Source organism: Oncorhynchus nerka, linkage group LG16, assembly GCF_034236695.1.
Source record: "Oncorhynchus nerka isolate Pitt River linkage group LG16, Oner_Uvic_2.0, whole genome shotgun sequence".
In the NCBI taxonomy this organism is placed as follows: Eukaryota; Metazoa; Chordata; class Actinopteri; order Salmoniformes; family Salmonidae; genus Oncorhynchus; species Oncorhynchus nerka.
Window position 1 is genome coordinate 21,577,170 of NC_088411.1, and position 20,411 is coordinate 21,597,580.

Below are 20,411 nucleotides of genomic sequence, written 5' to 3' on the forward strand. Positions count from 1 at the left end.
TGTACTTAATTTTTCTATTTCTTTGTATATAAAGTGCATTGTCTTATTGTTTAAGTTCCTGTCAGCTGTTTGTATTACAATTGACATCATTGGTCTACTGACTCTACTCGTTGTTGTTATTTTTAAGGACACAACATGACATTTATCACTATATTAATTTAAAAACAGACATTCACAAACATACTGTTTTCCTTCTATGGGTTCTGTTCATTGTCAAGTATAATTTTGAAATGAGATGCTATGATTCATGTCGAAAGTAATGTGGTTTGTAAAATGCAGCCCCAACTTTAAATAAATGAAGAAATTCTAATTTTCCTCCATGTACCCCATTTCTTTCTTTTACTGTAAACAACAGTCTAAAAAGGTCTAGAACGAACTGAGATGTACTTTAGGATCAGCCTCTAACCAGAACGAGAAAACAGCAAACCTTGATCAGCTGCTTTTGTACTTTCTAAATTTCCCCTGTAGGGACAGTCACATTATAACAAGGCATTGTTGCTGGTTACCCAGAATTTCCCAGTGTCCCTTGTTGTAGGCTCCTTCTAGACTGCTCTGGAATTAAGTTTCCCCTAGGAACTGATCTAGGATCAGCTTCTCCAATCCTATCTAACCTTAACCATTGTTGAGGAAAATGCTAAATTGACTTAAGATCAGCGTCTAGGGGCAACTTCATTCACCCTTCTCCGTCTGGCCTAGATCTTGCCACAAGTAGGTCCCAAACTAATTCAGGGTCAGATATTTTTTCATAGGGTGGCGCATAATTGGCCCAGTCATTGTAAATAAGAATGTGTTCTTAACTGACTTGCCTGGTTAAATAAAAGTTCATTTAAAAAATGTAAAATCTGACTGGTGCAACTTCTGCCATAAAGGCCCTTAGCTCATAAATTAAGTGCAGTCTTTTTAACCTGGGAGATATGGTCTGTCTCATGGGTGCAGTGCTGCCAACTTAGCGGCTTTGTCGCTATATTTAGCGAGTATTCGGACCCCTCTAGCGACACATTTTCAATAAAGTGACTAACGACAAATCTAGTGACTTTTTCTGGTGTTATTGGAGACTGACGTGAAAGCACGTATCATTCTTACTCTTCTCAACGAGCTCTTCTCTCCCAAAGCACTCACCACTCACCGGTGGCCCAGTCCTCACGCAGCAGTCCCTCCCAGCTGCAGACAGAGCAGGAGATGTTCACCCCTCCGTGTCTAGACTGCAAATTAATCGCGCATACGCCGCCGCTGACTGACCCCTATGGCTTACATAAAAATAACAATTAACCTGAATTAGGGCCAGACTAGTTACTATAATTTTCTCACATTGCCATTGAGACAGTTTTTTCTATTGTCTCTTTTTGGTCCTTTTAGACTTAATGTAGATTGTATACAACTTTTTTATTTTATGGTTAAAAATGTTCATGTTTTACTGTGACTTGTTGTAGGCTCCTAAGTGGACAATAAGGTTAAAAACAAAAACTAATTAAGAAAACTAAACTAAAAAAACAAAACTAAAATATAAGATTAAAAACGAAGTAACTCCGCCAAAATGTCTCTTTTGGGTCACTTTTGCCAGTCCCAAGCCCGGATAAAGGAGGAGGGTTGGAATTGTGACATAAAAAAAAAAAGAATCGACAGAAGAAAGTTCATTTGTAGTTCTAAACATATTTAGGGTGTTTTTTGCTAACTTTTTGTCTCTCCCACGACGTTATTCATATCTCCTACAGCTCCATCACAGGTAGCCTAGTGGTTAGAGCATTGGACTAATAACTGAAAGATTGAAAGATCGAATCCCAGAGCCGACAAGGTACAAATCTGTACTTCTGCCCCTGAACAAGGCAGTTAACCCACTGTTTGCCTAATTAAAAAATAAATTAAAAAACATGCACATTGTCAATTATGCGATTACGTCATTTGGCGACTTTTAGGACAGCCAATAGCTACTTTCCTTACTGAGGAGTTTGGCAACAGTGCATGGGTGTGCTGTGCTTTGAGAGTAGGCTATGATATCACATTACAAGGTGAATTTTGAAATGAGCTAAGTGGAGAGAAGATGAGTGTGAGAAACAGTCAAATTCCATAGGACTAGGACATAGAATAACCTTTATGTTAAGTACATTAAATGAGAATAATAACCCGCCAAGGTACTTACAGTTGTATATTTTTTATGTTTGTTTTCTTCGCCTACAAATCAATGAATACACATTTCATAGCACAGAAGAACAACTTCGAAATCTCTAGCCTATCAGCGCGACGCTCCTGACCGGAAATATATAATCAGCCAATCAGCTTTGAACGGCAGAATTTTCAAAACTGACCCGCCATGTTGTTGTTATTTTTAGTTCTAACTTGGAAGTCGTTTATCCGAGTACTTCCATCCATAAAGGTTGCTAGATAGTTGGACTGCTAGAACTTGGATATCACCAATAATAATTACATTTTAAACAGGTAAGAGTACACATTGATAAAATCCTATGTTGATTAATATATTTCATAACTAGGTAGAGCATATTAAGCGTCAGTGACTAACCGTGACTGCTACTAGTAAGATAGCCAGCTAGTTTGTTTGGCTCATCGTGTGCTAACTAACGTTTTCTAAATATACAACCACACAATAATCAATATGTATTTGTCTGTAACAGCGTGTTAATAACTAGTAGTTTAATGCATTGTATGTATATTTGTCACAGGATCATGGACTCAATGGAAGCTCGTTTCGGCCACATGCGTCAGCGTGACACCAGTGTGGACATGCTGCGGGTGAAGATGTCTCGGAGACGGTCGCAGTCCCAAAAGGAGAACCGAGACAAGGCCCTGAACAGCCGCAGACAGCTTGACAAACTCCCCGAACTGGAATGCTCTCAACTGGACATGTCTGTTGCTGAACATGTGTCAGTAATTCAGGAAAAAGCACCGAATACAAAACAAGTGAAAAGTGAGTGTGTGCTTTTGTTGTGCATTCGTGGATCACTTATTTAGCTACCTAACAGTATTCTCTAGGTAACGTTACTGTAGTCAGGTTAGCTGGCTTGAATATTTTCTTCTCTGAAACTGTGGTGTCAAAAAAAAAATGTGCCTGAGCCAACTTCGCCCTCATGCCTCTTCATCCTCCACGCCCACTAATATTATGTAATCCCACACTGATCTATTTTCTCTCCAACTCCCTCATTCTATTTCTCAGACACTGCAGTGGAGGAGCGAATTAAAAAGCTTGCACGCTACAAAGAGAAGAAGGAGCTTGTGAAGGAGAAAGAGAAGAGGGCAAGGGAGAAGAAGGGGGTGTTTAAAGTTGGGCTATACCGGCCCCAGCCCCTGGCCGCTCTACCTCAGGCCCCAGCTGCCACGACCAAAGCCATGGTGAGGGGGCACAGCTTAACACGGAGTCTGTATACTGCTGACATATCTTTAGATAGTATATCCATCGTCCTTGGGAGTCATCGTTCAATCGTTGAGTTGATGATGTACTTGACTCATCACCAGAGGGTGAACTTGTTGTGCTCAAAACTCATAGGGATATAAGACAGTGGCGGTCGGTGCCGTTTTAAGTTGAGGACAAAATGTTTTTTTATACACTTGGCCTTATTTCTATTACATCATATTTGCTGACTGTCGTTCATCTTCCATTCACCCAGCTCAATGTAAAATTGATAGGTTTAGGCTACAACCTGATAATACAATTTTCCATATACCCATCATGAGGTTGCTACAGCAGGTCAGGAGAAAATTGAGTAATCCAGGCAGTGACACATTCTATACCTCCTTGCACATGTACCTGTATGTGGCGGCAGGGTAGCCTAGTGGTTAGAGCGTTGGACTAGTAACCGAAAGGTTGCAAGTTCGAATCCCCGAGCTGACAAGGTACAAATCTGTCGTTTTGTCCCTGAACAGGCAGTTAAACCCACTGTTCCTAGGCAGTCATTGAAAATAAGAATTTGTCTTAACTGACTTGCCTAGTAAAATAAAGGTAAAATAAAAATCTAGCTGATTTGGGGTGTAATCATTAGTCCAACAGTTGCAAACGAGTTTCTATTGGACAAATTCAGGTATGTTTATCCCTGTTTTGTTCTGTTTGCTTCCTTTAAGAAATGTTTTCAAGCAGAATTGGCGCAATGAATACACCCCTGATCACAGTTCACTTTCATAGCAGCCACATACAAAAACAGCATAATAATTTGCTCATTGTCAAATTTTTTGGCAGCTATACGTGGACTTCAGTGCACAATACAACAGCTGCCTATGACCAGGTCAAAAAAAACTTTCCATACCATAACCGCTAACTGCTACACACAACTTACATCGTTGTCCCCTAATGTCTAGTTAACTACTAGAACTAACGCGTTAATAAACCCGCTACATTCGTGCAGTTTAGCAGTTACACCGCCAGGCCACGATGGCAATAAATTAATAAAACCAAAAGCTTACGTTGACTTGGAAGAGTTCGTGTTGGATAGCCAGTCCGTAAACATAGCACCCATCTCTGTTTGAGTAGGCTAAACTAGCTAGCTGCATTTGCAAGCTAGGTAACATTTACTAGCTCGGTAAGTGAAAGTGGAGAAAAAAACGCAATTACTTATATTAGTACCTTCAAAAGTATTCACCCCCCTTGGCATTTTTCGTATTTTGTTGCATTACAACCTGTTATATAAATAGTTTTTTGGGGGGGGGTTTCATGTAATGGACATGCACAAAATGGTCAAATTTAGTGAAATGAAAAAAATAACTTGTTTAAAAAAATAATGTAAACTGAAAAGTGGTGGGTGCATTTGTATTCACCCCCTTCGCTATGAAGCCCCTAAATAAGATCTGGTGCAACCAATTATCTTCAGAAGTCACATAATTACTTAAAAAATGCCACCTGTGTGCAATCTGTGTCACATGATCTCAGTATGAGTGTATATGTGTCTGTTCTGAAAGGCCCCTGAGTCTGCAACACCACTGAGCAAGGGGCACTATGAAGACCATGGAGCTCTCCAAACAGGTCAGGGACAAAGTTGTGGAGTACAGATCGGGGTTGGGTTATAAAAAAAACATTGAACAGCCCACGGAGCACCATTAAATCCATTATTAAAAAATGGAAAGAATATGGCACCACAACAAACCTGCCAAGAGAGGGCCTGCCCACAAGAGGCGCAACAAAGATAACCCTGGAGGAGTTGCAAAACTCTAATCTCCGCTGTGGAGCATCTGTCCATAGGACCACTTTAAGCTGTACACTCCACAGAGCTGGGCTTTACGGAAGTGTGAAAAAAGCCATTGCTTAAAGAAGAAAAATGCGAACAAGTTTGGTGTTCGCCAAAGGCATGTGGGAGACTCTCCAAACATATGGAAGAAGGTACTCTGGTCAGATGAGACTAAAATTTAGCTTTTTTGCCATTAAGGAAAACACTATGTCTGGCGCAAACCCAACACCTTGCATCACCCCGAGAACACCATCTCCACAGTGAAGCATGGTGGTGGCAGCATCATCCAAGATGGCGTAGCAGTCGGATGTGTGTTTTGTCTTGTACCGTCCTGTCCCGTGTAAATATCGTATTCCCTCCCGGTATATATTTTAATCTCACTTTCCATCTACGGACTGAATATACTCTCCTGCAACCCGCCTCACCCTATGTGGTACGGAGCTGCTATTTTTATGCCTAAGAACCGGTACCCCAATCAGAAGCTAGCCAGCTAAATAGCTAGTAGTCAGTCAGCCACTGCTAGCGGTCTTCACCGTTAACTCGGACACCAGCCAGCCTCAGCTCGGTCAATACCTGCCAGTCCGCCAATCCATCACGACTGGTCTGCCGACGTAATCGTCCGAGGTGGTTTCAACGGGCCCTTTCGTTGCGACGACGCCAAAGGCCCATCTGCTAGCCCCGGCCCGCTAGCTGTCTGAATTTCTGTGTCTCCAGCTCACCTAGCGTAGTAGCGACTACTGAATCGGCTCCCTGACTCACCTATTGCTACTCGCTGGACCCTATGATCACTTGGCTACACATGCCTCTCCCTAATGTCAATATGCCTTATCTATTGCTGTTTTGGTTAGTGATTGTCTTTTTCACTGTAGAGCCTCCAGCCCTGCCCAATATGCCTTAGATATCCCTTTTGTCCCGCCTCTCACATATGCAGTGACCTCATCTGGCTTAACTGTTGCCTCCAGAGACACAACCTCTCATCGTCACAATGCCTAGGTTTACCTCCACTGTACTCACATCCTACCATACCCTTGTCTGTACGTTATGCCTTGAATCTATTCTTCCGCGCCCAGAAACCTGCTCCATTTACTCTCTGTTCCGAACGCACTAGATGGCCAGTTCTTATAGCCTTTAGCCGTACCCTTAGCCTACTCCTCCTCTGGTGATGTAGAGGTTAATTTGTTGACTTTCGTAACCGTAAAAGCCGTGGTTTCATGCATGGCCTCCTCCCTAAGTTTATTTTATTCACTGCATTAGCACACTTCGCCAACCCTGATGTCCTAGCCGTGTCTGAATCCTGGCTTAGGAAGGCCACACAAAATCCATAAATTTCCAACTACAACATTTTCTGACAAGATAGAACTGCCAAAGTAGGCGGGGTTAGCCTGCAGAGTTCTGTCATACTGACCAGGTCTGTGCCCAAAAAATTCAAGCTTCTACTTTTAAAAATCCCCCTTTCCAGAAACAAGTCTCACCATTGCCGCCTGTTATAGACCCCCCTCAGCCCCCAGCTGTGCCCTGGACACCATATGTGAATTGATTGCCCCCCATCTATTTTCAGAGCTCGTACTGTTGGGTGGGGTTCAATTCTCGTGCTGACTATTTTCTCTGTATACATCAATGATGTCGCTCTTGCTGCTGGTGATTCTCTGATACACCTCTACGCAGACAACACCATTCTGTATACATCTGGCACTTCTTTGGACACTGTTAACTAACCTCCAAACGAGCTTCAATGGCCCTCACTTCATATTCGTCGCCAAACCAACTGGCTCCAGGTCATCTATAAGTCTTTGCTAGGTAAAGCCCCACCTTATCTCAGCTCACTGGTCACCATAACAGCACCCACCCGTAGCACGCGCTCCAGCAGGTATATTTCACTGGTCAGCCCCAAAGCCAACACTTACTTTGGCTGCCTTTCCTTCCAGTTCTCTGCTGCCCATGACTGGAACGAATTGCAAAAATCATTTAAGCTGGAGACTTATATCTCCTTCTAACTTTAAGCATCAGCTGTCAGAGCAGCTTACCGATCACTGTACCTGTAAATGGCACAACCAACTACATCCCCATATTGTTATTTATCATCTTGTTCTTTTTCACCCCAGTATCTCTACTTGCACATATATCACTCCAGTGTTAATGCAAAATTGTAATTATTTCACCTCTGTGGTCTATTGCCTTAACTCTACATTTGCAGACATTGTACATTGTTAGAGGTTTTCTATTGTCTTATAGCCTGTACGTTTGTTTATGTGTAACTCTGTTGTTTTTGTCGCACTGCTTTGCTTTATGAGAACTTGTTCTCAACTGGCCTACCTGCTTAGATAAAGGCGAATGTATTTTTTTTTGTTTTTTTTTGAAGATTGCTGTACACCAGCGGAATCCATCCAACTTGAAGGATCTGGAGCAGTTTTGCAAAACTCCCAGTGGCTAGATGTGCCACGCTTACAGAGACATACCCCAAGAGACTTGCAGCTGTAATTGCTGCAAAAGGTTGCCCTACAAAGTTTTGACCCTGGGGGGGATGAATAGTTATGCATGCTCAAGGTTCCTGTTTTTTGTGTTTCACAAGAAAAGTAGGCATGTCTTGTAAATCAAATGATACAGCCCCCCCCCCCAAAAAAAACAAAAAAAAAACAAATATATTTTAATTCCAGGTTGTAAGGCAACAAAATAGTAAAAATGCCAAGGAGGTGAATACTTTCGCATGCCACTGTAGCTAGCACTGTCTTTCTCGCTCAGGCAACTATTCACCACATTTTATGCACTGCAGTACTAGCTAGCTATAGTTTATGCTTTCAGTAGTAGATTCATTCTTTGATTGCGTCGACATATGAGTTCGTACTGCAAGAGCTCTGATAGGTTGGAGGACGTCCTCCGGAAGTTGTCACAATTACTGTGGAAGTCTGTGGTAGGGGGTGAGAACCATGAGCCTCCTAGGTTTTGTATTGAAGTCAATGTAACCAGAGGAGGACGGAAACTAACTGTCCTCCGGCTACACCATGGTGTTAAGGCTGCTGTAGACCTTTGTTGCTAAACTGTGTGTTTTAATCAATTATTTGGTATAGTTTTATCTAAAAAAACAGGATCACTTTTTTGTTTCACTATTTTTATGAAAGTCCCCATTCTCCTCTGAGGAGCCTCCACTGATATAAGAACAGAACTGGTGTTCTTAAGCCACGTTTATACCTGGTGCTAACATGCGTCCTTTGTCCCGATTGTGTCCACATCCTGATAGTGCCCATATTTGTAGACTGGTGTAGACGATCAAAAGACACATTGTGGTCTGATTTTGATCAGATCTTCCTGACCACCACCGGAGGTAGTCGGGCACGCATTGTCTGTGTATCTCTCAAGTGTAGACTAATCTGGACAGTGACACCATTTAAATCCTCATTTTCCTACCTTCAATCATTGACAGCTGGCACAATTGACTTATGACAGCAATATGTTTTAAAATAAATATTATTTTTGAAAGAATACCTGTCACATTTGCATACAGGGAGGGACCAGGAAATCTGGTCACAATGTGGACACAGGGGCTGGATGAGACATTTTACTACCATGTGTAAACACATTTGAAAATGTGGTAACAATCCGATTGTGGACAAGACCAGGAAAAAGGATGCCAGTTAGCACCAGGTATAAGCAAGGATTTAGTGGTGTTACGTTGTCATAACGTGGCCTTGCCTTTTCCTCCTACCAGGCAACAACGACAGTGGTCCTGCCCCAATCCACCAGAGTGACGCGCTCAACCATGAGGCAGCAGGCCCCCAAGGTGATTAAAAAAAAAATGTATAAACAAAATGTATAAAAAAACAAACAAAAAATTGCCCTACATTGCCTCTGCATTTTGTTCTGCACACATCTTTTATATAAGATGTTCTATTAGATTATTTAGTCGTTAACTATAATAGCAGCTTTTTGGAATAACCATATAATTGATTTAGTGCTGTATTTTCTCTGTTCCATTGACTTAGGCACCACAGACTATTGACACTGTCCCTGCTTCAAGAAAAGGTTGGTGTTTGTTGTTGTTTGAAAAACATTTTCCCACCCTGTATAATCATTGAATGGTGTGCTTAGTTCAACACCTGTATGTACTGACTGCTAACCCCTTAACTTGACCTGGTTCTGTCTTAGTTGAACCAGCTGTGGTCAGGTCAACCAGGAGAACCAAGATCACTTTAGGTAACACTCGTAACCATGACAAAAATATTGTCAACTGTTCTATACATTACGCCTCAAAACCTTTTTGTTTAGCCAATTATTTAACCCCAATAAACATATCCTTGACTTCTAACGTAACTGTTATTTTTCCACTTTCCTGCAGGTGAACCAGTCGTCAGAGCCCCATCCACAAGGTCAGCTAACAGGCCTCTGGTCTCTGTGGCCCCGGTGGCAAAGGACAAACCTGCTGCAGCTCCCAAGACCAGATCAAATGCCAAGCAGTCTGCATCACCACCTGTTGGCAGAGGGAGGAACACCAGGGGTGAGCTTTGGCAGCTGACATCCCACGCTTCATATGCATTATTCCTCTACAGCATTTTATGTGGTTTCCCCCATTTTATTTCTGCATTAAAAAAAAGAAAGAAAAAAGTACGTTTTGACATTCTCTTTAGGAAATACTGAAAGCAATAAGCAAACTGCTGTAAAAGTGAAAAAGCCAGTGGAGGAGCCCAGGGCTGCCAGCCCGCCACCCCCAGTGTAAAGGAGGAGAAGATGGTAGAAGACCCTTCCCCTGCTGATCCAGAACCTGTCCCAGCCCAGGCCTCCTCCCTCCCCCTTCCAGCCCCTACCCCGTCCTCCTTCGCTCCTCAGGGCTTTGTGTTCCAGGCCCCAGCAGGCCTGTCCACCTTCAAGCCCACCCCTCTCACCCCCCGCTCTGCAGACTCCTTCTTCAAACCCAGGTAACACATTGTGGGTTTCTGATCAGTCTGTATCCCTCTGACATATTTTAGATGCCCTTGTAATATTTATTAGGTGCATTACAGATGCATTTTTTTTCTGCTTGGGGTATGAAAATCTGGTTGATATACTGTTACTGCTTATTAAAATATGACTGGCTGTCATTTCTTACTGAAAATATATTGTCATTTTCTATGTTTTAAATCTTCATCCTCCTCTCTGCAGTGTCCCTGCCTTTGTACTACCACCTGTGCCACTCTGGCTCTCTGACTTGGTGCCCAAAATGGAGCTCAGTGCTCCCTCTCCTGCCAAGTCCCCTGTTCAATCCCTGCCTTCTCCTACTCTGGCCCCTCAGTGTCCCCAGGAACCAGAGCATGATGTGCCCTACTTTAGGTGAGGGTTACATTTTAGCTGACAAACTTATCATGCATATTATATGAAACCAAGTCAACAGCGAAGTTCCTGACCTAGACAAGTGTTGTGTCATGTGATATGTGAATGTGTGTCTGTCAGGTTGGTGGTGGTCAGTGAGACCGAGAGACTGACAGCATTTTGTCAGCAGTGGGAGCCCAGGGTGGATGATGCCTCTATCCCTGAAGAGAGTGAGTGACTTGACGTGTTTTAACCATCTTAAGTGGTCGATTTGGATTTCTATTAGCGAAATGCATCCTACAACATTTCCTCAATGTTTATATCCATCCCTTTGTGAAGTGCGGGACCGTATGCGTACTGCGGTGGGGCAGGCCAGGCTGCTGATGAAGGAGAGGTTTGGTCAGTTCTCTGGCCTGGTGGATGACTGTGAGCTTGGCAGAGGAGAGAAGATCACCACATGCACTGACTTGCAAGGCTTCTGGGACATGGTCTACTACCAGGTGGGTTAGTGACTAGAAGGACATGGTCTACTACCAGGTGGGTTAGTGACTAGGAGGACATGGTCTACTACCAGGTGGGTTAGTGACTAGAAGGACATGGTCTACTACCAGGTGGGTTAGTGACTAGGAGGACATGGTCTACTACCAGGTGGGTTAGTGACTAGGAGGACATGGTTTACTGCCAGGTGGGTTAGTGATTATGAGGACATGGTCTACTACCAGGTGGGTTAGTGACTAGAAGGACATGGTCTACTACCAGGTGGGTTAGTGACTAGGAGGACATGGTCTACTACCAGGTGGGTTAGTGACTAGGAGGACATGGTCTACTACCAGGTGGGTTAGTGACTAGGAGGACATGGTCTACTACCAGGTGGGTTAGTGACTAGGAGGACATGGTTTACTGCCAGGTGGGTTAGTGACTCGAAGGACATGGTCTACTACCAGGTGGGTTAGTGACTAGAAGGACATGGTCTACTACCAGGTGGGTTAGTGACTAGAAGGACATGGTCTACTATCAGGTGGGTTAGTGACTAGGAGGACATGGTTTACTGCCAGGTGGGTTAGTGACTAGGAGGACATGGTCTACTACTGTGTGTGCGTGTCAGTTTGTGTGTAGAATTAGATGAACAGACACGGGTGTTTAGTCTGTTTATGCTTGACTGTTAACACTAAATGTAAGCTCTACTAGCTACCTCTAGGAAGAATTGCCACCTAGATTGGTACAGCATTCTAAAAGGTAGAACATTTGGAAATGTGGCAAGCTTTCTAAAAAGGCATCCCCTCTTTCCTCACTCACCTTGTTCGACGCTTCCTTTTTCAGGTAGAAGACGTGAACAATAAGTTTGGTGCTCTGAAGGAAGCAGAGTCTAAGGGTTGGCAGGAGGAGAGAAAGCCCCCACCACGACAGAGGAAGGTGGTCAAGAAGCCGGCCTCTGCGCCGGTGGCAAAGCCTGTTGGTGGAGCTGCCGCCAAGTCTCGTCTGGCTGCCATCAAGGCTGCTATTAAGGTCAGGCGGCAGGCTGCAGAGGCAGAGAAGGCAGTCCAGGCTGCAGGGCCAGGCAGTGCTGTGGACGACCCTGCTCCAGCTCCTCAGGACCCCCAGGCAGAGATCTTGGCCCCAGAGTCACCGGTGGTGGTGTTCCAGGGAGGCTTCTTCCAGGTGGAGAGTCCCGCCAAACTCACAGGTGAGAGTCATACCTCTGCTGTTCTTCTCCCATGCCTCCCCTCAACTGCTGTGATGCACAGAGATATGGATGGAGGAAGATGCATAGAATGGCAGGCTGAAAGGACAGAGGGTTTGCGCGGGCCTGGAAGACCGCTGACATCTCCCTCTGTCAGTGTTAGAGTTGTGAATTGACTGACTGCTGTGTTGTCTCTGTCTTTCTAGGCTCTATGAGGAGATCAACCCGTGTAGCTGCCAGGCCGCCTCAGGCATCTCCGTGCTCTGTCACCAAGTTCTCCACCCCCGTCAGAACCCGCCACTCCAACGCTGCTGCAGCTGCACAACCCTCTACTCTCCCCTGTCTCACCCCTGCTCGCTCCACCCTCACCCCTGCTCGCTCCACCCTCACCCCTGCTCGCTCCACCCTCTCCCCTGCCCGTCTGTCTGATGCCACCCCACTCTGCACCCTGGCCCCCGCCCAGAATAGCCCCACCAGAGTCTCTCTCTACTTCTCACCAGTCAAAGAAGCTTTGATAGACGCCCAGTCAGAGGAAGGCCCCAGCTACCGACCAGAGCTAGTCTCGGTCCAGAATGAAGTCACTCCTGACCAACCAGAGCCCGAGAGCATGCAGGAAGCTTGTGACCAATCGGAGGTTGTCACAGAGCCCACTGTTTGCCATGAGGAGCACATTGAGAGCTCTGAGTCTGAGAAAATGAGCCAATCGCCATCCAACACGCAACAGCTGACCAATGACGAAATGCCCCAAGAAGTCTTCAGCCAATCGGTGTTGGCCGCAGAGGAGCCCAACCAATCGGAGCTCCTGGCCATGCCTGAAGTGAGCAGCACTTTGGCTACCCAGTCAATCCTATCCTCTCCCTCACTCCAGGACAGAGAAGAAGATTTAGAGGCCTACGATATCAGCCTACCCATCTCACCAAGGCTTCCCCTCTCTCCTTCACTGCCCCACACTCCCACCTATGGAGCAGAGTTCTCCCCAGTCAGGAGCCCTGCCTCCAGCTTCACCCTCTCCTCCAATCCAGCCAGGCCAAAACCTACCGAGGACAGCCTATCTCCCCTCTCCTCACCCTGCCTGGTGCCCTCCTCTCCTACTGTCCAGGTCTCCCTCAGCGTCTCAGCTAATGCCGATGTGACAGTGACTCCAAACAGTTATATCACTGAGGTAAGTTTTTTTTTTTGGCAAAGGAGATGCGTGTGTGTGTATATAAACTCAGCAAAAAAAGAAACGTCCTCTCACTGTCAACTGCGTTTATTTTCAGCGAACTTAACATGTAAAAATATTTGTATGAACGTAACAAGATTCAATAACAGACAAACTGAACAAGTTCAACAGACATGTGACTAACAGAAATTTAATAATGTGTCCCTGAACAAAGGGGGGGTCAAAAGTAATAGTCAGTATCTGGTGTGGCCACCAGCTGCAAGTACTGCAGTGCATCTCCTTCTCATGATTTGCCAGTACTTGCTGTGAGATGTTACCCCACTCTTCCACCAAGGCACCTGCAAGTTCCTGGACATTTCTGGGGGGGAATGGCCCCATCCCTCACCCTCCGATCCAACAGGTCCCAGACGTGCTAAATGGGATTGAGATTTGGGCTCATTCGCTGGCCATGGCAGAACACGGACATTCCTGTCTTGCAGGAAATCACACACAGAATGAGCAGTATGGCTGGAGGCATTGTCATGCTGGAGGGTCATGTCAGGACGAGCCTGCAGGAAGGGTATCAGATGAGGGAGGAGTTCTTCCTTGTAATGCACAGCATTGAGATTGCCTGCAATGACAACAAGCTCAGTCTGATGATGCTGTGACACACCGCCCCAGACCATGACGGATCCTCCACCTCCAAATCAATCCCTCTCCAGAGTACAGGCCTCTGTGTAAAGCTCATTCCTTCGGCGATAAACGTGAATCCGACCATCACCCCTGGTGAGACAAATCCGCGACTCGTCAGTGAAGAGCACTTTTTGCCAGTCCTGTCTGGTCCAGCAACGGTGGGTTTGTGCCCATGGGTGACATTTATTGCCATGGTCACATCTGCAGTCCTCATTTCTCCTTGCAGCATGCCTAAGGCACATTCACGCAGATGAGCAGGGACCCTGGGCATCTTTCTTTTGGTGTTTTTCAGAGTGTGTAGAAAGGCCTCTTTAGTGTCCTAAGTTTTCTTAACTGTGACCTTTATTGCCTACCGTCTGTAAGCTGTCAGTGTCTTATGGTTCATTCAACAAGCATGGGAAACAGTGATTAAACCCTTCACAATGAAGATCTGTGAAGTTATTTGGATTTTTATGAATTGTCTTTGAAAAACAGGATCCTGAAGAAGGGACGTTTATATATGTATGTATGTATATGTGTGTGTACACCCCTTCAAATTAGTGGATTCCGCTATTTCAGCCACAGCTGTTGCTGACCGGAGTATAACATTTATCAAACAGCCATGAAGAATCTCCATAGACAAATATTGGCAGTAGAGCTGAGTGACTTTCAACGTGGCATCGTCATAGGATGCCACCTTTCCAACAAGTTAGTTTGTCAAATTTCTGCCCTATTAGAGCTGCCCTGGTCAACTGTAAGTGCTGTTATTGTGAAGTGGAAATGTCTAGGAGCAACAACAGCTCAACCGCAGTGGTGGGCCACACAAGCTCACAGAACGGGACCACTGAGTGCTGAAGCACGTAATAATAGTCTGTCCTCAGTTGCAACACACTTTACCGAGTTCCGAACTGCCTCTGGAAGCAACGTCAGCACAAGGAACTGTTCATCGGGAGCGTCATGAAATGGGTTTCCGTGGCCGAGCAGTCGCACAAGACTATGATCATTTTGTGAAATACCAAGAGTGGTGTAAAGCTTGCCGCTGTTGGACTCTGGGGCAGTGGAAACGCCTTCTCTGGAGTGATTTAATCACGTTTCACCATCTGGCCGTCCGACAGAAGAATCTCGGTTTGGCGGATGCTTGGAGAAAACTACCTGCCCCAATTTTATATTGGCAACTTTGAAGTTTGGTGTAGGAGGAATAATGTTCTAGGGCTGTTCTTCATGGTTCAGGTTAGGCCCCATAGTTCTAGTGAAGGGAAATCTTAACGCTGAAGCATACAACGACATTCTAGATTCTGTGCTGCCAACTTTGTTGAAAACCTTTTGGATTAATTGGAAAGCAGACTGCGAGCCAGGCCTAATCGCCCAACATCAGTGCCAGACCTTACCGTACTCATGCTCTTGTGGCTGAATGGAAGCAAGTCCCCGCAGCAATGCTCCAAAACCAGTGGAAAGCCTTCCCTGGAGGCTGTTACAGCAGTGTACGGGGGAACAACTCCATATTAATGCCCGTAATTAAGGAATGAGATGTTTAAGCAGGTGTCCACATACTTTTGGTCATGTAGTTGAGCTGATCTCTTAATGTATGACTGGCAAGAGGTAATTGTTTTCTCTAAATACACTAGAGTCTTCTGGGGTTGGAGTTTGAGCGTTACCTCCAACCTGTAGCAAGCTGCAGCCTGTCGCCACGGGAGCTGGCTGTTGCTGAGGAGATGCTGTCGCCCATGGCGATAGACGTAGAAATGGAGAGTCCGATGGCTCAGTCTGGAGAGCCCACTTGGGAGGAAGCGTCGTCTCCCACAGGTAAGTGGTGTGTGTGTGTGTGTACACCTGGGTTTTGGCACATGGATAGGCTTTGACCTGGATATTTGTATTCCTTATGGTGGATTTGTTTTCTTTTTCAATCAAGTCATTTTTGTATTCCCTCACTCCCATCACAGCGTTTCCCAGTTTGGCACAAATGTTCACCCCTCGGACCACAAAGGTTAACTTCCTTGTTTTACCCCCTTCTTTCTCACATATATAAAGTATGATTTCATTTGTTGTTGGATCACTTTTCACTATGGTGTTCTGAAATACGTCATTTTACTATTAGGCATACATTCTTCTCAATTAATCAACTGACCCATGCTGTCCCCACTTCATTCTCCTAAATCTCTTCTCTCTCCTCCAGCCAGTTGAGTCGGACATGTTGCTGTTCACCCCTGATCAGATGGACAGAGTGAGACAGTCAATGTGCCCCAGTGACCTCATGTCATTCACACCTCCATCTAATAGAACGAACAACTGATGTGACCGATTTGCTTAACTGCTGTTTTTTTCCCTCCATTTTGCTCTAGAGACTAGTTTTTATTGTCTCAAGAAAATAATTTGTTTATATGCATTGTTACTTTTTTCTAAACTCCTCTAATTGTCAGACAAGTGTTTTTATGTAACTTCAACAGATTTTCAAGAAGTTTCCTTAAATTCTTTGTGCTATGTCTACTACAACTTTTTTATTGAAATACCAAAAAGGCTCCAGGTAGTGTTTCCTAACTATTAAGCACATTTTCTATGGTGCCCAGGTGTGTGCAGTAAAAAATAAAAAAATTGAACCAAGCGTTTATATATACCGGTAGCCTAAATTCTTCTATGTTGAATATGCATTCTGAAAAACTTTTTGGTTTGTGTAAATAAAATGTTGATTCTTCTAATTGGCCTTCAACAGACTTCTTTTTTTAAAGGGTTCCTCTCCTTCAAGCACTATTGAAGCAACGCTGCAACGTGTTCTATTTTACAGTGAAGGCTGCAGGAGCTAACTGGTTTGTCAGTGCCTCTTTCTACAACTATAGCATCTATACCAAACAATGACTGAGTCATGAAACAATATTTTATTATCAGAAGAATTGTGTGAAATGCATGTTAATATGGAGTTGTTCCCCCCTACACTGCTGTAACAGCCTCCAGGGAAGGCTTTCCACTGGTTTTGGAGCATTGCATTATTGATCGACTTATGATTTGATAGACCATGATCTGAAAATGTCTGTTTTTAATCTGGCACTAGCAAACAGGTCTTACAGTCCTATCTCTCCCAAACCCCAGGGTGATCTGGGTAGTCTATTTCCTCTTAGCCGCTGCAGGCAGGCGACTGTTTGGTGATGACCACAGAGGTGGTGGAGGCCACCGTTATCTCAGCCACTGGAGACAGGTTAAAGTCACTCTCTGGCCCTTTGCCTTGCTCCTCCCTCCATCTCTCCTCTGCCTCCCACTGATTCCTCAACCCTGAAAAGGACAGTTTTATTTGTTGTGGAGTTACCATGAAGAGCTTGTGTTGGACCAGAGTTTGACATCAGCATTCATTGTGCACACCAAGGCCAGCTTTCCTAGACTAAAAAGCACTTCAAAAGGGTTCTCTGGGTTTTAATCTTGGGACATTTGACTGTCCCTTAGGGTGTGGTTAGGATTCAAACTGGATGAAGGGGCCTCTTCATAATGTCTCTCAGTACCTGGTGTCTTCCTTGGCCTTAGCCAGAGCGATGCAGTGCTAGTGCAGTCTGCGTCAGCCTCTCGTCCTCTGGTGAGTCTCGGACTCTGGTGAGTCCCCTCTGGGTCCAGCTTAGTGTCCGCAGGACAGGAAGTCTTCCCTGCTCCTTTAGCTCCTCCTGCTCCACTCCTCTTAAACAGGCTCGGGTTAGGAAACACAGCAGGAGTGAGATTGGGATGAGCACACCATAGAAGAATGTTATAATTAGAAGATACATCTGTATGAAATGTTATTTCTGAGGCTGAATTCCAAATCACCCTCGCTCCTACATTTGGCATTCACCATTTGCACAAGTGTCCCAAAGCTGAGGGTGTAGGAGCAAATTAGACCCTACAATCGCACCTTCGACAATGTCAGCAAGGCTGCAGGCTCCAGAGCGACGTGGTATCCCAACAAGCATAGTGATGGGTTTGAAGTTTGTGCAATTTCATACAGAAGAATGGAGGTATGCCTAATTTATATGCCACGTGCATTTACCAAAAAAAAAAAAGAAGATATACACACAACAAATGCCGCCCAAATGAAATGTTTAACTGTCAGATGTTTATCTTGTAAAATGACGGGGAATTTGAAATTCATGTTATTATTTGAATGTAGAGCAAATTGCTTAACTCGAGTCATGAGTCCTGAAGTTGATGTGTTTATTGATCCCCTCACCACTCTGAAAGTTTCATCAACACATGACAAGAGGGCCCTCGGAGCGAGCTGCTATGGGTGAAGGGGTGGTTGGGGATGAACCGTGATTTTCAGAGGTCATCAAATTAGTTGTGTAATATACTTGTGTGTAATCTACCTGTGCTGGGGGGATGATCATGGGGAGGGTGATTTGACACTAGCTTCCACTGCTGATAGAGGTGGGGCTACCATGGTGATCCCTGAGTCCTCAGTGTCTGATGAGTGGGTTGCTGACCCACCACCTGACTCTGGAATACACTTTCAACAATGCCGCAAAGATGTGACCATCTTAACAATGTAAATTGGGCTATACAGACATGTGGGTACAGTAAAAGAGGACCCCTCAACCGATCTGTGATTTGAGGTTGCCTGCTGCATTGAGACGGCTCCACCTCTGCAGGTGTAGACAGCTGAGGACTCCTTGGATTTTCCCATCTGGTTAGAAAAATATTATTGAATTAATAATTTTTGGACATGGGTTTGTCTCAATTGCTCGAATTTGCCATGTGAGATTACCTGTAAACGTGGCATTTGACTGAGCTGATTATACCAATCAGCTTTCAGTTCAGTTGGACGACTTTACAGTAGGTTCAGCCAGAGGGGAGGCCCGCTGTCTCTTGTCCTCTCCCCAGGGGAAACCCTCCTGGTGTCAGCAAGAGTGCAGCTCTTCAGCTGGTGGTCTGACCATCCCTCTGATCCCTGACCTCTGCACAGCCCAGCAATGCCTCAAAGAACTCCAGGAATGTAATCTAGAATCAGGTCCACCATCATGAACGTTCACTTAACTTATTTATTTTTAAAGCGTCTTTGAGATTCTTATTGTAATGAAAATAAATCTATTATGTATTAGACCCCTAAACAGCTTCTATCCACTGGCCATAAGACTGTTAAATGGGTAACAACTACTGCTCCCCACCATACCTACACTGCTGCTAAAATTACTATTGATTATTACTACCACTATGCTGCTGTTTGTTGATTGCCATTAGTACCCATTTATCCTGCTACTGGTTACTATTACCCCTGTTTTGAAGTATATACAGTTGAAGTCGGAAGTTTACATACACCTTAGCCAAATACATTTAAACTCAGTTTTTCACAATTCCTGACATTTAATCAGAGTAAAAACTCCTTGTCTTAGGTCAGTTAGGATCACCACTTTATTTTAAGAATGTGAAATGTCAGAATAGTAGAGAGAAAAATTTCTTTCAGCTTTTATTTCTTTCATCACATTCCCAGTGGGTCAGAAGTTTACATATACTCAATTAGTATTTGGTAGCACTGCCTTTAAATTGTATAACTTGGGTCAAATGTTTCAGGTAGCCTTCCACAAGCTTCCCACAATAAGTTGAGTGAATTTCGTCCCATTCGTCCTGACAGAGCTGGTGTAACTGAGTCGGGTTTGTAGGCCTCCTTGCTCACACACGCTTTTTCAGTTCTGTCCACAAATATTCTATGGGATTGAGGTCAGGGCTTTGTGATGGCCACTCCAATACCTTGACTTTGTTGTCCTTAAGCCATTTTGCCACAACTTTGGAAGTATGCTTGGGGTCATTGTCCATTTGGAAGACCCATTTGCGACCAAGCTTTAACTTCCTGACTGATGTCTTGAGATGTTGCTTCAATATATCCACCAAATTTTCCTCCATCCCATCTATTTTGTGATGTGCACTAGTCCCTCCTGCAGCAAAGCATCCCCACAACATGATGCTGCCACCCTCGTGCTTCACGGTTGGGATGGTGTTATTTGGCTTGCAAGCCTCCCCTTTTTCCTCCAAACATAACAATGGTCATTATGGCCAAACTATTTTTGTTTCATCAGACCAGAGGACATTTCTCCAAAAAGTGCAATCTTTCTCCCCACGTGCAGTTGCAAACCGTAGTTTTGGAGCAGTGGCTTCTTCCTTGCTGAGTGGCCTTTCAGGTTATGTCAATATAGGACTTGATTTACTGTTGTGTTTAGATACTTTTGTACCTGTTTCCTCCAGCGTCTTCACAAGGTCCTTTGCTATTGTTCTGGGATTGATTTTCACTTTTCGCACCAAAGTACGTTCATCTCTAGGAGACAGAACGTGTAAATTATAAGTGAAATAATCTGTAAACAATTGTTGGAAAAATTACTTGTGTCATGCACAAAGTAGATGTCCTAACTGACTTGCCAAAACTATAGTTTGTTCACAAGAAACGTGTGGAGTGTTTGAAAAACGAGTTTTAATGACTCCAACCTAAGTGTATGTAATCTTCCGACTTCAACTGTATTTTCAGAGGGACTTGGTG

General features: G+C 44.5%; 1 protein-coding gene and 1 long non-coding RNA gene across 2 annotated transcripts; one reads left to right on the top strand and one right to left on the bottom strand.

Annotated features, from left to right (window-relative positions):
- Positions 1–2,297: 2,297 nt before the first annotated feature.
- On the top strand, positions 2,298–16,629 carry dlgap5 (discs, large (Drosophila) homolog-associated protein 5). Its single transcript, XM_029685104.2, is given in 17 exon segments — positions 2,298–2,433; positions 2,676–2,920; positions 3,167–3,342; positions 8,869–8,940; positions 9,143–9,182; positions 9,306–9,353; positions 9,496–9,654; positions 9,785–9,872; positions 9,875–10,072; positions 10,296–10,463; positions 10,584–10,672; positions 10,782–10,942; positions 11,763–12,126; positions 12,330–13,285; positions 15,562–15,739; positions 15,877–15,920; positions 16,110–16,629. Coding segments are annotated over 16 exon segments (3,099 nt in total). The 5' UTR covers positions 2,298–2,433; positions 2,676–2,679; the 3' UTR covers positions 16,227–16,629.
- Positions 16,630–16,791: 162 nt separating this feature from the next.
- On the bottom strand, positions 16,792–18,607 carry LOC115144600 (uncharacterized). The gene is made up of 2 exons (XR_003865844.2): positions 17,422–18,607; positions 16,792–17,197 (listed from the first exon to the last, which is right to left on the bottom strand). It is a non-coding gene; the product is annotated as an uncharacterized LOC115144600 (long non-coding RNA).
- Positions 18,608–20,411: the final 1,804 nt, after the last annotated feature.